General features: G+C 37.4%; 1 protein-coding gene across 3 annotated transcripts in view; it reads left to right on the top strand.

Annotated features, from left to right (window-relative positions):
• The window catches only part of LOC115410947 (cadherin-20), a 151,674-nt gene extending 134,868 nt beyond the window's left edge, over positions 1 to 16,806 (top strand). For 2 of the 3 annotated variants that reach the window (XM_030122791.1, XM_030122790.1), the window contains exons 8-12: positions 5,044 to 5,180; positions 8,959 to 9,080; positions 9,592 to 9,709; positions 12,471 to 12,722; positions 14,926 to 16,806. In XM_030122791.1, coding sequence (XP_029978651.1) covers positions 5,044 to 5,180; positions 8,959 to 9,080; positions 9,592 to 9,709; positions 12,471 to 12,722; positions 14,926 to 15,446 — 1,150 coding nt within the window. In that variant the 3' untranslated portion in view covers positions 15,447 to 16,806. The remainder of the gene's footprint in view (positions 1 to 5,043; positions 5,181 to 8,958; positions 9,081 to 9,591; positions 9,710 to 12,470; positions 12,723 to 14,925) is intronic. The other variant, XM_030122792.1, reaches the window with a different exon arrangement.
• Positions 16,807 to 17,161: the final 355 nt, after the last annotated feature.

The raw sequence follows: 17,161 nt of genomic DNA, 5'->3' as shown, positions 1-17,161 counted from the left end.
GGAAAAGGAACATTTCCAAATGCTTAGACAAAAAGTTTAAGATGAGATTTAAGAGTAGTAAAAAACAAAGCATGGGCACCATCTGCAGGTCTTAATGGTCAAGACAATACAACATAAACTATGCATGAGTTCAGTAAATAAATATAATTAATTTATTAATGTAGTGATTCTGCTCTACAGTCAGTCTTATCTCATGTTCAGCTCTGCAGATGTAATGCTTCATGGTCACCAGCAGGGGGTAGCATCACAACATAACATCCTATTGCAGGGATAAACTGAACCTCCACTACCAACATCCACTTGTGTGTGTTTCACCAGTGGGACATCTGATGTAAATAATACCAGTATTTTAATCTCCAAGTGCTTTGACTTCTTTTATTTCCTCGTATTATTAAGGCATAATGTTTGGTGAACAGATGTTGCGTGGTGGGTTGACTGTCCTGACAGCACCTCTAATAAACTAATTAGACATAAAGCCTCTAAATTAGTCTATCAATCATGTGAGGGAATCAGTGACTGCGGCAGTACATTAGTGTTGTACCCCATCGCAGCTGTCAGTTTTACAACCACAATTTGGACTAAAACAAGTGCAAAGGCAACACACGTGGATGATATAACGGCTGCTGTGGTGTTTTTGCTTCTAAAATATACTCTAATGCACACTTTCCTGCTAATTTTGCGACTTAACCAAGATGTTTACATAAAAGCAAACTGTGAAAATTGATTTTTTTTTGCAGAATTTAGATGCTTTAGTGAAATATTCTACAGCAATAATGATGCATCCGTCCAATTACTGTAGCTTATCTACGTGTGAGTTGTAGAAGCAGCAGGGATTTCCAAAGTCCTTCGCTTTGGCTGCATTCAGGGGATCCCCAGGCGATCCCAGGCCAGATGGGATATGTAATCCCTCCAGCATGTTGTGGTTCCACCCTGAGGTTTCCTGCAATTGGACGAAAAAAAAAATAAATAAAAATGGCAAAAACCTCCACAGAGAAGCATCTATAGAGACTTTACATTTTGTAGTCTGTCCTTCAGTGGTGTGCGATACTGCATATTTTTGTATCGATCCAATTCTAAGTAAATACAGAGCCAGTATCGCGATATCTATACCAATACCAATACGTTTCACTAATTAAGGTGGACGCATAAGCGAATTGCTAAGCCTCACTTAATTTTCATGACCTTTAAGTGTTTAGTTAAGTTTCCTTTTTTTTTTAGTTTTAAATAGTTATAACTCAGGACAGAATTAGGGTAAAGTTTATAAGTAAATAGAAAATATTTTATTCCCAAAATGGACCTGTGAGAGAATAAAGAGATATTCGAAAAAGTAGTAGCATGTAATTTTCACGTCCTTTTGACTGTATCGCATATAGATTTTTGTATTAAATATAATGTGAAATAATATAAAAATGTGTTTCATCTGAAAAACAGTTTCTCTTTTATCTCAGTAAGTATTTATTTTTAAAATAGACCCAAAGTTCTTCCAAATTTGCTTCATAACATTAGTCTACATCTGGTTTGAATTTTTAGCCCCCATGTCCTGTTTTCAGATACCAGTTTCATAGAAGCACCCATTTCTGTGCTGTTATTTGGCTAATCATTAGTTTCTTCGTTTTATGTTCACGCTATGGTATAAATACTATTACAGTCCCTCGAATCCAACAAACTTAAGGGATTTCCTTTGACGCCTGAGGAAATCCACTGATGACAATTAACTGAAAACTTTCTGCCTCCTGTAGAAAGTCGGAATCAGAGCAGCCAGCCACTGAAGCAGCTAAAGCTCCGATCTGAATATCATGTTTCGCTGAAATCCCCAGAGCTGGCACTGCATCAGTAAGAGATTTTCAAAAAGCCCGAGGAGGAGTAGGCACGAGTATCAGAAAGCTTAAGAATCAGTTGGGGCTGACAGTGAAGAGCTGAGGTTACAGATACTGCAGCGGCAACATCAGATGACAGATAACAACAAGCAGCCGCGACCTTCCGTCTCATTTTCTGTCCTTTACCCACAGCGTCATGACTGGCAGACATATCTGAAGTCAGACAAACACGTGACCTGCACACCCTGTTTACTTCACCTGCTGTTTTGAACACACACACACACTCCTCACAACTGTGGATGTGTGATATTGATAGAGATCCTTCAGGGAGATGCTCGCCAGCCGTGAATGTGCCAGTCACCGCTGCTCCCTGTCGACACACTCCTAAACAATCGGAACAACACACAAACATTTATAGTGGCAGTAATCGATATTTTGCAATAATAAAGTGTCAAACCTCGGAGGTGTAGCTGTTGAGGTTTACAGAGCTGCCTGGAACACTCCCGGTTTAGTTCTAGAACAAAATGCTGCCAGTGCATTTCTGCAAACGACAGATAAATGTAATCTCAGTATTCACAACCGAAAATGTCTTTAATATCAATATGTGTGTCAGTCATAGTGTTTTAACTGCAGAAATGATGCTCATATGCAGTGATTTTACAGACAAAACACACACTTTACACACACCATAGAGTGGTTTAATGACGAAAAGGTCTAAAAAATTGTAATGACTCAAAACATATTTATTCCTTTTTAAACCAATCTACATCTTTTCGTAAAGATCATGAATTCTCTGGACTGATTATCCACTCCTATGTACAATTTATGGAAAAAAAAGCATAGGGACACATTGAAAACAAGTGTAAACAGAGGCACCAGAGTTCATATTTTTATATATAAATACAATACATTGAGCAAAATTATACATAATGAATAATTATTTTAAATCACAAATATCCGTAATGTTTCTAGAGTCTCATTCAGGAGCAAAATAAGCCTTTAACCCATAAAGACCCAGTGCTACTGTTGTGATGGTTCCCATATAAATTTTTTGCTCTATCTAAGATTTCTTAAGAGATTTATTTTCATTTATTATGGCATTACCGTCTGTATTAGTGTTTTTTTCAGTGAAAATCAGGTATTTTCTCATATTTAATTAACTGATCATGTAGATGTTGGTTAAAAGTCAGATTAAAGTTGAGGGTTATTATATCAGAAACACAGAAAACAGAAGAAAATGTGACTTTTTCCTCAAAATATATCATTAACTGAACATAAACCAAGTGTTTCCATCCATTGTCATTGATCCAACTCCATGGGTTTTACTGGTGAATCAATGTTGTAGAAGATGACGGTGTTTCCATGGTAACTACGGAGCCTCTGAATGTCCAAATGGGTCATATCTGATGACCATGAAAAGAGGACAAACTGTATTTTACACCAATTATTTACATGTATTGATAGGATTAGTGGATCAGAGGTTATTAAACATTTTAGATCAGTAGAGGGTTTTGGTTGCCAGTGGCTGTTTGGGTCTTTATGGATTAAATCTGAAAGAAATATTTATTTGACATTTATGATGATGATTGACAACTGGCATGAACATATTAATCATGATAATATTTGGGTCCCAGTATTTACTTCCATTTACTGTACCTCCTACTCACACAGAAATAGCATAAACGTATTAGAAATTGCATTACATTATACATATATTTGTATCTTTGCTGGAATACACCATGGCAATGCTTTATGCTTGTGACTGGCTTTAAAGTCTAGAACATAAAATGCATGTTGGTGGTTTTATTAAGGAGTTTAAGTGTCAAAACGTGACCATAAGATTAGAAAAAATAAAATACCATATCAATCTGATCCTGACTAGCATCTCTTCTTTGTCAGATAAAGCAGTGGAAATCATAATAAAACTGAGACCAAAAACAACTTTAAGTTCTAAACTGTGCAGGGATTTTTTTTGTTGCATTATTATTAAAGCAGCTACAGACAGGTGGCAAATGAGAGAAAAAATGTTAGCACGTCAGTCTGAAATCTGACATTGGTTGAGAACAGGTGACTATTCAGTTCAATTCAATTTTATTTGTAGAGCCCAATATCACAACAAGGTCACCTCACAGGGCTTCACAGAATTTGCTGAATATGAAAATAAACAACAGTCAAATAGCCTGTGAATGACTATAAAGGTCATAGTATATGATTCCAATTATTTACATACTCAAACCATTCAGTCAAATACTATATTTAGTGGATGAAAGGATTAAAATGACCATACCCACAGGTAAGGTCATGTTCATCCTGCACCACCCCTTCATCTTTGTTTTTTCATTTGCTACTGGTCTGTGTTGAATAAGCCTGATGACATTCTAAGAGAATGCCTTAAAGTTTTCACAAACTTTTATCATTTGCACATACTTTCTTTATCTGAGAACTATAGGAGAATATGGATTATGCGCATTGTGGTTTCCATCTGTTGACAAATCAAAAGTCTCCCATGACTGCGTTTGCAAACATCAGACGTTCACTTTGCATATTTTGGTAAAAATAAATCGCAAATTACAATTGTAATTACTTTAGGTTTAACAGAAAAACATGCAAAATGTCGTGTCTAATTAATATTTGATGTGTTTGCCAGTTTTGCAAGATAAATAACTTTTTTATCTGCTATGTCGCTAATAATCAAAAACAACAAAATAGGAGTTAATATAAGTCACAGTGGGGTCTGTTTCATGCAGACATCTCTGGCAGATAAGAGGCGTGTTTGCTGACTACAGGTGAGCTCTGTCCATGTGTGAACATAGGACATGTCGTCATTACATAAACAGGTTTCTGCTTCACAGCCTGGAAGATGATGTGCTCTGTGTGGGTCTCCCTGTTGTTGTTTGTCGCTCTCAGAATAACATTTTGGAAAACAGCCCATGGTGGCAGGAGATGAGCCAAGGCAGCACGCTGCAGGTCTGCATATCCCTGCCGTCACTTTGGCAGCAGAGGCAGATATTCTGATTAAGCCTTATCTGGAGCTACTTCCTCTTATTGTGTCTTCAGATACCGCCAGCCTGACACCTTATCACACAGACACACACAATGTGCACATGCTGATCATTTGTGCACGTGCATCCTCCTCAGATAGGATTACAAGCTCCAGAAACACACACAAAGATGCACCAAATTCAATGGGAAACTTCATATAATACATGTTGTTCTGTATCTCAAGGTATTCTATCGAGAGGTCCTGCGATCCCGAGAAGTACTTCTACATCGACATCACTTCCGGCTCGCTGATGACGGTGCGATCACTGGACCGAGAGGAGATCAGCTGGCACAACATCACTATCCTCGCCATGGAAATGAGTATGTCACATGCACTCATGGGAAAATCCACTTTTTATTTTGTCTTAAAAATTGCACTTTGACTCAAAGCATCCTTTCTAAAAAGACATGTTTGCAAACCAGAAATTATCCACCAGTGAGCATGTGTGATGCATTACAAGCTCAGAAGCATGAAAAATTATGAACCGTTAAAAATATTAAAGAGGCTGTATGTAATATTTCTACTTTCCAGTATTATAAAATAACCTAAAATAATAATTGTATTGTTTAGAATAAAGCTCTAAAGTTATGTCAAAAATGCCAGTCTAATGAATTATAAAGATATGATATGATATGTATTTGCACAGATGGTCTAAAGTGATGTGATATTATTTTTGCAAAGTTGTCGTTTGTTGATCCACAGTTCAGACTAAACTGTGACAGTTCTGACCTTGTTTGGATGATTCCAAACAAATCTTTAGTGCAGCTACTGACAACACAAACTGTACAGAAAACAGAGGTGATTTGTGGTTTTACTGTGGCTGTTTTTTATCTAAAAACAGAGCTAAGTTAACAGCGCTATAATGTAAACTATCAGCTAATGCAGCACGTGAACATTATAAGACACTGTTATTTTGAGTGACTGTCAAAATAACTATAAGAAGGAAACTTGATGATAACATAATACAGATTTATGTAAATAATAAGGTTATACTGTACTTTATTCAGTCTGTGGATACATAGTGTTGATTCATTGGTAGTTTTGGTACAAAAAATGTGTTCTGGTACTAGAACACATTACTAGTACTCCCTGCTGTTGAGAATTTGTAATATCCGAATATCAATATTTGCATTAGGGAATAAAGTTAAGCAGAAGTTTACTCTGGAATAAATCTATATCTTTGCCTGTTTCATTCAAGAAAAATAATGATGAAGTGGCTATTGTCACAGTACTGTGGGACTACTTTCTGATTTGTCTATTACCACAGAGCCAATCGGCACCCTGTTTATATCATGATTAGACTGGGAACCTGTAAGCTGTCACCCCAGGAAAAGACTAGGGTACCAGTTACCTGAAGTTACCAGAACTAGTTTGTGCACCAGTTCACACTTTCAGTTTCAGCATGCAGGCAACAACATGAAACATGAGGACCGTTTTGCCTCATATGAAAAATTACCCAGATATTTGATGAATATAAATCAGCCACTGGGACACTGTTCAGAGTACAGAATTTGGATCATTCAATTGGTCTGTGACAATAGGCAAACTGATATTTTGTGCCACAGTACCATTGCAGTAGCCACTGCCAAATGATAAAGCCTGTTGTAGAAGACACCAAATTTGCATCTTTTTCATACTTTCATATTGCACGCAACAGATTTTTACCCATGAAAAGCTTCAGACTGTGTCACATGAATTAATATGCTCAGATGAATGCAGAACCAGTGATTTTAGAAAACAGAATTATGTAACGTGTGGCAGGAGATGCCCTGCAGATCTGCACACAGCTGGTCGCTCCTAAAGTCACCTTCATGCCCCTCCCTGTGCTTTGTTTGTCTGTTTGTGTCTCTGTTTGGTAGACACACCTAAAAGGCGATGGTAATTGAATTAATGACTAATTAAATAACTTCCCGCATGGTGGCTAATTAAAGATGTGACAAAGAGGGCGAGAAAGGGCAGTGGTAGGAGGGGAGGGAGAGAAAAGTTTCAAAACAGCTGAAGAGAAAAAAGCTGGAAACAAACAAGTAAATTAACAAGATTTTTATCTGAAGACTTAACTTACAAGTTATGTCTCCTTGTGTCTTCCTTTGGCTTTTACTGGTTATATAGTCCTTTTTTATACTTTTGTGTCTTTATGCTTTGATTTTAACTCCTAATGTTATATTAAAAAAAAAAAAAAAATACAGTGATAATAGAGCTGAAGTCTGTCCCTTTCAGTTGTGTCTGATGGGATTGTATTACAGTCACTGGTGAGAGACGAGTAATTTTATGTTCCCGTTTTATCATTACACATATGAGGTTTGTCAATTTAAATAATAATGTTACAAGTTAAGAAAGCTGCAATTTTTTCAGGCCATGAAATTACATAAATAGTAAAATTACACACCCAAAATTCATGCGGGTGCCTGAACATGTCTTTGTAGTTTCACTATAATCAGACTGGTAATGATTTCCACCAATTTTAATACTTTTTCATCTCATTCTCGAAGTTTTAAATTAAATATGTCAAGGCAGTGGCCATTTTGTTGTTGGTGATGTGCATCATGCAACCACAGACGCAGTCCATTCAGCTTTTCAATACAAAATTAGATGTTTCTTCACTGATTCCTAAAAATGTAATCTTGTAAATCTTATAAAATTATTTTTTTAATTGACAAACACGACAAGTCCAAATGGTGGCACAATTCAACTAAGATGAAAAAATAATCCATCCCTTGCTATTGACCGCTATTCTATTTCTTTAAGGGCCTATGTGTCACAATGAAAGGGGTGGGACTTTCACACTTAATATTTATAGATTATTTATATCTTTATACGTTATTAGAGCTGCAACTGATTAATCAACTAGGTGCTTGAAGCGAATGCAAAAAGTCCCGATTTGATTAATCGACTCTAATTGATTAAAGGGAAATATTCTGTTGCAATTTTCCTGAATTGAAGCTTCTTTGTGCGTCACAATAAGCGTCCGTGTGAAACACAACAGTGGAACCAATGTCTAACAGCAGAGAAATGAAGGAAACAAAGCTTTGATTCAGGAGAATTGTGGTTGAATGAATTTTTTGGATCACTTTAAGTCAATTAATCGGTTGCAGCTCTATACATTATACTGTACAGAGTCACTAAGAATTGGTTTAAAAGTGGCTTAAAAAGTTATTATATTATAAATGATAATGTTACAGTAAGCATTTAATGTGAAAGTCAATAATTACAAAAATAAAGTAAATTTTATGACTTAAAAGTCAATTAAAAGGGCAACTTCAAGAATTGCCAAAACTGTTATGATTTCGGCAATGAATTTCAAGCAGAAATGTTTATTTAACAAACGCTATGTTTCTAATTCAACTGACTGATGTCCTGAGATAAGTAATAATAGATTGCATGAATAAAAATATATAGAACTGTACTGAATAAATGCTCAAGGACTACATGACAACCTCAGGAAAGCGATGCATACTTTGGAACAATAGTTTGATAGTGACCTGAAACTCTGTCACGTGGATCAGAAGTCATATAATTACACTTAAAACACCTTTACTATGTATTTTTCTTGGTTAAGTAGCGCCATTTAATAAGAGATCACTAGAAAAGCGGCTTAATCAATATTCACATTTTAATTGAGCTGCTTTGTACAGTACTTAAACTCAAATAGATTCTCACACCACTGATTTTACTTCAGCAAGTTAAAGCACTTTTGCTAATAATATAAGAACACACAGGCATTAACACTAGGCCACAGCGGACTTCGACCTCCAGAGCCAAAGTCACACCATTGATTGATCGATCATGTGATGAAACTTGAGAAAGTGGTTACTGGCCACTAATTGCCTTTCTATTGCCTATTACACAGCTGGTTAAGGTATGCAAATGGCTGATTGGTAATGGAGAATAATAGAACTGTAATCTGAGCGTGAGGAGCCCTAATGTGCCGCCGGCTTGCTGTAAATGAGGGGAAGATTAAGAGAGTCACAAACTGAGCTCAGCAGGATCCAGAAGGAGTCATTTGTCTGCGTCCGTGAATGCATCGTACAGTGTTTTTTTTTTTTTTTTGACCGGTTTGTGTGTGTGTACTGTAATCTGTATATATGTGTGTTCCTGCAGATAACCCCACACAGATCGGCAGCGTGTCAGTGGCCCTGAAGGTCCTGGACGTCAACGATAATCCTCCATCGCTGACGCACTACTTGGAGGCTTATGTCTGTGAAAACGCCAAAGCAGGACAGGTACGGGGGGGGTTTGACATCACAGCAAAAAGAAAAAAAAAAAAAAAAGCACATCTTTTACCAGTATTTTCATAATGATAATCAGATGAGAACATGTACGAGGAAATGTGCCACTAAATTATCACAAACTCTGCGGTTCGCTTTAGTGGTGTTTACAGTGACTTAGTCTGGCTTTCATCCCACGCGTTACTGTCTTGGTTGACTCTCTAGGCTCTCATTATGTTGTTGTTGTTTTTTTTGCTGTGGCAGTCGGCTTTGTGCACTACCTGCTCACCACAAAATAGTACAGAGACAAAAATCGCAATTAGCTGTGAATGTAGGAGAGAATTTAGCAGCTTAAGAGTCAGATATTTCCCTCAAGAGATAAAAAAATACAAGTAAAAAACTGTAAAAACTTTTAATTATTAGTTGAGCACTACTTTAACAGTATTTGCAGTACTGACATATATACACCTGTATCTTTTTTGAGCTCTAACTGCGATCTAACTGTGTATCTGTGGATGTGATGCAGCGCATTCAGACCATAACGGCAGTGGATCCAGATGAGCCGCCAGGTGGGCAGCACTTCTACTACAGATTGGCTCCAGAGGCTGTAAACAACCCTAACTTCACCCTGAGGGACAACCAAGGTACACATCCAAACTTTTCTGTGTTGTAGCTCCACTTTTTTTTTGAAGGTTTTGTATTTATTATAACAGAAAAACACAGATATTTCTGGCAGATACAAGTTGTCACACTTATCTGTAACTGATTTTACTGAAACAATGGATCTTATTCTCTCAAAATAAACAATGACTCATCTCATCTTCCCTGAAGCCACTATCACAAAGCTGAAAAATGAAATTTAGAGCAACTCTTTTCACATTATAGAACATGATGCAGTAGTCTAGATCAAACTACCAACAGTATAGAAAGTAGTCCAAATGAATTCAACATTAAACATCTAGAGCAGTGAAATGCAACAAGCATTTTAACTCAGTAGAAATATGAATCAATTATTATATAGTCACTGGCCTTTTTATCAGGTGCACATTGCTAGCATCAGGTGTACCTAATAAAGTGGCCAGTGAGGGTATATGCTGCTGCTGTAGCCCATCTGCTTCACACTTTGTGTTCCTCTTCACACTTTGGTTGTAACCACAGTGGTTATTTGAGTTGCTTTTGTCTCAGCTCAAACCAGTCAGGATGTTTGTTTATTTATTTATTTTGAATATTTACAATAAAATCAAACAACAAAAGAATTATATAAAAAAGAAAGAAAACCATTGAAAAGGAGTGGGATGAAGACCAACTTAAAATCTCTCGCCCCCTTACTCCATCCTTCACCTACCCTAAATTCCTATGTCAGATTCCATAAGTAACTCAAAAATCCTGCACATATCAGATGCACATATCATTCTGACTATGCATAAAACACAAAATTGATGTACATATCAAGGATAGTAAGTTCTTTTCCAACATCTGGTATCACCAAGGCATTTTCACCCAGAGAGCTGGATATTTTCCCTTTGAGACTATTTGTAAACCTTAGAGATGGTTGGCCATGAAAATCCCAGTAGATCATCAGTTTGTGAAATACTCTGACCAACCCATGTGGCAACAACCATGCTGCATTTAAAGTCACTTAAATCACCCGTCTTCTCCATACCAATGTTTGATTCGAGTTTCTGCTGTATGATTAATGTATTAGATCAGGGATCTGTGAGCTTTACAATCAAAAGAGCCATTTTTGACTCGAAAAAGAAGAAAAAATGTGACTGGAACCATAAAAAAATATATTTAAACACATCTGCATTTTACCATGAGGGGGCTGTTCTTCTGTAGCCTATTTGTGATTAGTTTGTTATTTAACCATTTAACTTCCACTACAATAATGCAGTGTTTGGTGCATTTATGAAATTAAACAACTGCATTAGAGAAAAAATTCAAGATTAGTACAATTTTCTAATGATGTACACTATTTCCAAACAAAATTACATTGTGCAATAGATAAAAAGCTCAGTTTTCATGTATATGGGCTGACTGTTAAACAGCCAAACTACTAACAAATGCAAACTGCGTATCTTATATTAAATTTCGCAGGAAAATAATGTAGTATAATATAATATGCTGTCAAAAAATGATTTTACTCTGTGTATAGCCTGCACATTTTTTGCAGATGAACAATGTTAGAATTGATTTTAGGCCTATAATAATGTTAAAAAGTAATGGTTCATTCAGTTCATGTCTAAATGCTCCTTATGTTTTTTAACAAGGGGAGCCACAGAGAGAGATTTGGCCCAGGGGCCACAGGTTGCAGACTCCTATATTAGATATTTGGGTTAAATAGTTGAACGGATGTGCCTAAAAAGTGGCACCGTGAGTGTACAGTTGCGGAAAAAAATCATTAGACCCCCCTTTTTTTCTTCAATTTCTTGTTCATTTTAATGCCTGGTACAATTAAAGGTACATTTGTTTGGACAAATATAATGACAACAAAAATAGCTCATAAGAGTTTAATTCAAGAGCTGATATCTATCCATTTTCCATGTTTTCTTGATAATAACCAAAATCACTTCAGGTCTTGCATCAATAGCTACGGCATTGTACTGACAAAAACAGTGCTTTTAGGCATTCCATGTTTTCTTTTCTGTCTGTTTTAGTCACATGATACACACAGGAGTTACTACTTGAAGACTTTTGATGGTCTAATTTTTTCCACGACTGTATGTAATATTCAGATACTGACAGGAACTGTTTTATTGACACATGACTACTTTCACTTTTACTTCAATAAGAATTTGTGTGCCATTAGTACTTGAGTTCAGCAAAAAGACCTGAATAGTGCTTGTATTTTTCTGTGCATGGGATGAGGATTCAATTATCCACAAACAGACTTTGTGGACTGTGTGATTTGGGGGAAGTGGAAAATGAATCACTTTTTCTTTTGTATTGTCCTCTATGTGATGAACTGAGAGCCTCTTTGTTTGATGACATGTTTATCCGAAATCCTGATATGTTCTGGACCGCTGATGACAAGATGAAATGGTTGTTTCGTTCAAATGTATATAAATTTGCATTATTTGGTCGCAAAGCCTGGAAAAAAAAAACGCAGACGTGTTTGTTTAAATAGGTCAGTATACTGTCCTGTTAATATCTATTGTGCCTAGTGTCTGGTATTTGGTCTTTGGTTTGTATTTGTGGTGTCTTATAAACCCATGTAGGGGCTGGGCATATTCTTATGCAAGACACAGTAATAAAAAGTCATTCATTCATTCATTCATTCATTCATGTATGTCTAACGTCAACTTGTATCCTTGTGTTTGCAGAGTTAAATGTTGGTTATTAAAAACACCAAACATGTCTCTGTGCGTAATTCCACCTTTCCCTGACCTCTTCATCTTTTTCCAGACAACACAGCGTGGATCCTGACACGGCGCGGAGGCTGGTCGCAGCAGGAACAGACCATCTTCTACTTGCCCATTATCATCTCTGACGGTGAGCAGCCGGTCCAGACCAGCACCAGTACGCTGACCATCCGGGTCTGCAGCTGTGATCATGAAGGCAACGTCATGTCCTGCAACGCCGAGGCCTACAGTCTGCCCGCCAGCCTCAGCAGAGGAGCCCTCATCGCCATCCTGGCCTGTATTTTTGTCCTGCTGGGTGAGTTTCAGCCTGCTGAGGATGTCTTCTAATCATTTTCAGCCTGATTTAATGTCAGATTCAAAGTCTGTGCTCATTTTTTCCTACATGCATGAGTAGTTTAGTTTTATTTTTAGCAATTGACTGGTTTTAGTTTGTTATATTTTATTCAATTTGAGCATCAGTATTTAGATATTATGAGAAAAGTCTTGAATTATCGAAGCATAATGAAAAGGATAAACAAGCCCATTTACATGCACACTAAAACTTTTTTTTTTAATATCTTTTTATTTCACAAAAGAAAATCATCCAGATACAGTACAAACTTAGTGATACTGGGTCTTACATTTTGCAATTCTCCTTTGTGCACTTTTCCCACCCCACACCCCTAAAGGAATAAACCAGCTAAACACACTCAAAAGTAACAGACCAAAACATAAAAGTCTAAATATAAATGAATTTTTAAAAAAGTAATAATAATAATAATAATAATAATAATAATAATAATAATAATAATAATAATAATAATAATAATAATAATAATAATGAGGGTAGCAACATAAGTATAAGCATAGTGATAATACTGTAGTATAAATGATAGTAGTAGGGCAGTATTCAGCATTTGGTGTACAAACTCAAACTTTCTCCATACCACGGAGTAAAGGCAACCAAAATTCATTAGAGATGCCCTCGATTATATTCATCCAAAGTCAGTTTATCTAAAGCACACCAAAACTTTGATCATTATCTAATTTGTGGAGTTATCAGATTTTTCAAGTGATCATGTGAACAGAATAATCTGATGTGTTTCATCAGATAACAACAGTTATCTGATTATGAGAAATCAGATTGACACACGTGGATTTCTCCCCAATATTCAGATGCCTTCATGCATGTATACCTGCACGTGTGTAAAAAAATAAATAAACTGTAGAAAACTGAAGTGATTTATTCAGATGTAAGCGAAAGATAATAATAGGAAGTTTGAAACAAACATCTACACCAGGGTTTTTCGGTCACTGCATTTCTGCAGTCACATTATTAAATGATTATGATTATTAGAATTTTCTTGGAATTACCTTATTTTTATGGTCATATAAACAGGCTCCATGACATCAATAGGATTTACAAAGTCACAGCATATTAAAAAGGTCTCAGAGTGCAAAGCCATTTTATTCTTGCACAATTTATGATGGATAAAATCAAACCAAGGCTAATTTTAGTGTAATTATATGTTGTTTTTTGCACATGTGAATCGCAGCCTCTTCATAGTAGCATGTTATTTCTTTCTATTATTTTGATTAAAACACCCATAGCAGCAGAAATCAAACTGTGAATTCAACAGCCTAACAATTCCTTAAATTTAGACAATGAAACACAAAAGCCTGTTTGCCATTTCATTTTGCTGCGTCAAGGTTTACCTGTTGTCTTTTGATTCAACTGCAGATACTTAATATTCCACACAATTACTTGATGACTGACTCTGCACAGCACACAAGTAGCACCCACACTACCCAAAAGGTCAAGTGTAAAACAAAAGCGCTGCAGGGATTTTAATCAAGGCCCACCACCGCAATCAGGCTCGCCCCCAGACAGCACTTCTGCATTCTGTTGAAATTACTGTTGAGCTTTTAAAACACTTCTGCATTTATAAACCTGCTTGTTGGAGCTGGAACTTTTCCAATTGCATGAAATGTCTTTTCTTGGTGTAGATACTATATGCTGACTACAGCTATAGTTTGGACATTTTGCATTTTTATCAAAGTTCCATTCAACTGTTAAAACTAGGGTAGCCACCTTATTTTGTGTATTTCCAGTTTTCTTTAATTGCTGACAAATTATTATTTTTCCAACTGTAAACCTAATCCCATTGTTTTACGTCATATCTCATCAAAGTCAAAAAAGCCATTAATTGTTTAATTTATGGCCATTAAAAATAAGCAAATCCCCACATTTTAAGAAGTATGGCAGGCTGTGTCTCCTCAGAAACAGCTTAAAATGGCAATTTCTTTGAATGGAAGTTTATTGATCGATCCTTATTAAAATCCTAAGCAATACCGAAAACAGAACAGCAGCAAAAAACATTGATTTGAAAAATAGTTATAGCCCCCATAACTTTACTATTTGCATGATCTTTTCACAGATCTCATTCGTCAGATTTATAGTCGAATGTTCCTCCACATGTATTTTGTTTCACTGTACTAAATGCTTTTCCTCTGTTCAGCAGTGATGATTCTACTCATGCTTTCCCTGCGGACTCATCGTAAGAAGCCTTATCTCTGTGATGAAGAAGAGAACGTCCATGAGAACATTGTGCGCTATGATGATGAAGGCGGTGGCGAGGAGGACACTGAAGCCTTTGACATCGCCGCTATGTGGAACCCACGTGAAGTGCACCACCATCTGGGCAAAATGAGGCAGGACATGCTGCCAGAGATCGAGAGCCTGTCGCGTTATGTCCCTCAGGCCTGCGTCGTGGGTGGCGGCGGGGACAGTAACGTACACGGATACGTCCTGGCAAAGCTGTTAGAGGCTGACATGGACCCGTGTGCCCCGCCTTACGACTCCCTCCAGACCTACGCCTACGAAGGGGAGGGGTCAGTCGCAGAGTCGCTCAGCTCGCTCCAGTCGGGAACGTCCAACAACGACCACGAGTACGATTATCTCAATGACTGGGGACCTCGGTTTAAAAAGCTCGCCGAGATGTACGGCGTGCTGGAGACAAACAGTCCTCCCATGTGGTAGGACGGCAGAACGTTTGCCTTTTTAATTGGAGAAAATTACCAACAAAAACCGAAAAAAGATAAATACAGAGTAGAGAACTGGTGAAAGACAAAAAAGAGGGCAGAGAAGACACAAAAAGCAAGGGTGTGCTCACATCCATGACACTTGAATTCCTGCCCGAGCCTCACTTCTCCACAGCCTTTAAGGCCTGACGTGCCCACAGCAGTGTGAGCTGGTTTTAAACCCCACCCCACCCCCCCACCCTCAGAGACAGGGCTTCAGAGACAGGCTGGATTGGCAGCCTCACGAGGCCCTGCAAAGGAATGGCTTCAAAGCACACGTTAACTCCCCTGCCTGACCCAGCCACAGGCAGAGCCCCTTTGGTTCAAAGCAATGAGCGATTTATGCCAGAGATGAAAACCAGGCACAGACTACGGGGCTCACCACAACACAGTAGACAAACTCTGATCCACTGCTCGAGCCGCCACACTGAGAGAGAAAATGAAAGTGGGGCGTCATTGCTGCGATTGGAGACATGCTCCTTTTTGTTTCATCTGTGGCAGGTCTTATTTATTTCTTTGTTTCATGTGCTGTATTTATATTTTTGCTAACTTATTTGGGTACTTCAAACCAACACTGTACTTAAACTGCCGCTGTGTGAGGAAATTTAAAAATCACATACAGTATATGTTGTAACATACATGATGTAACTGCCCATGTTTTCAGTGTGTCTGAGAAAAGTGTCTCTAAATGTCCGTTTGTGACATCCACAGGACATGGTACGCTGTAATCCCATGTGGGTTTTCCAGGTTGACATGTTAAATGTATTCTTGTTTTTGTATCATTTTTGAATGCTTTGTATTGTAGCTCTGTTTTTCCCGAGAACATAAACCAGTTTCGGATTCATGCAGAAACGAGGGGAGACTTTTTTTAAAAAAAAAATGTTGAACAGGATGTATCCCAGCAGTTGGTCAAATCTTACACGGACAAGAACATGACGGAGTCGCCTTTCATTTCAGATCCACCACCGTGCCAACCAGAGTCCAACGGCTATGAGGTTTGATCTGTCCTGTTAGAGATACTGTGTTGCTTTTTTGCCGCTACACAAATGTGACTTAATCCTCCTATTCTGTGGACTACAGAGACATTTATAATCTGAATTAAGTGCCAAATGTACAAAGGAAGAGGATGGAACAAAAACAGCGAAACAACACCAAAAGACAAAAAAACAAAAACAAATGGATTTTACAAACTGGGAGCGAAGTGATGAGACATTTTGATAATTCAATTGGAAGGAGTTTACTTGAAATCCATGTGGTCAATCATGCTACAGTAAGTGGTATGTGAATGTAGATATTTTTTGTATTCTTGGTAATAAAAAGTAAAAAATAATGTTGCTTGTCTCCCTGCTTTAACCACCTGGAAACGGCAGCGAAGCATGAAAAGGAATAATCCTTTCCAAACTAGCTCTTTTGGCAGTGAAGAGCATTATGCAAACCCCTCAAGCGGAAGTCTTTTAAAAGATAAACTAGCTACTTAAATTTGCAATCATATGGTAAATTGTCATCCAAAGTGTTATTGCAGATGATTCAGTTTTCATTACACTTTCCTTCATAGTATTTAATTTGCTTGACTTATTTTGTTTTGCAGAGATAATGCTTAGGTTTTGATTAAAGCTCATCTCCACTGCCGCCTGTACCTGAGCCATAAGTCACTGTGGCATGACTGTAACATCA

This window comes from Sphaeramia orbicularis, chromosome 20, assembly GCF_902148855.1.
Source record: "Sphaeramia orbicularis chromosome 20, fSphaOr1.1, whole genome shotgun sequence".
NCBI lineage: Eukaryota > Metazoa > Chordata > Actinopteri > Kurtiformes > Apogonidae > Sphaeramia > Sphaeramia orbicularis.
The sequence above is the reverse complement of the archived record's forward strand: the minus strand, read 5'-3'. Positions and strand labels throughout refer to the sequence as shown.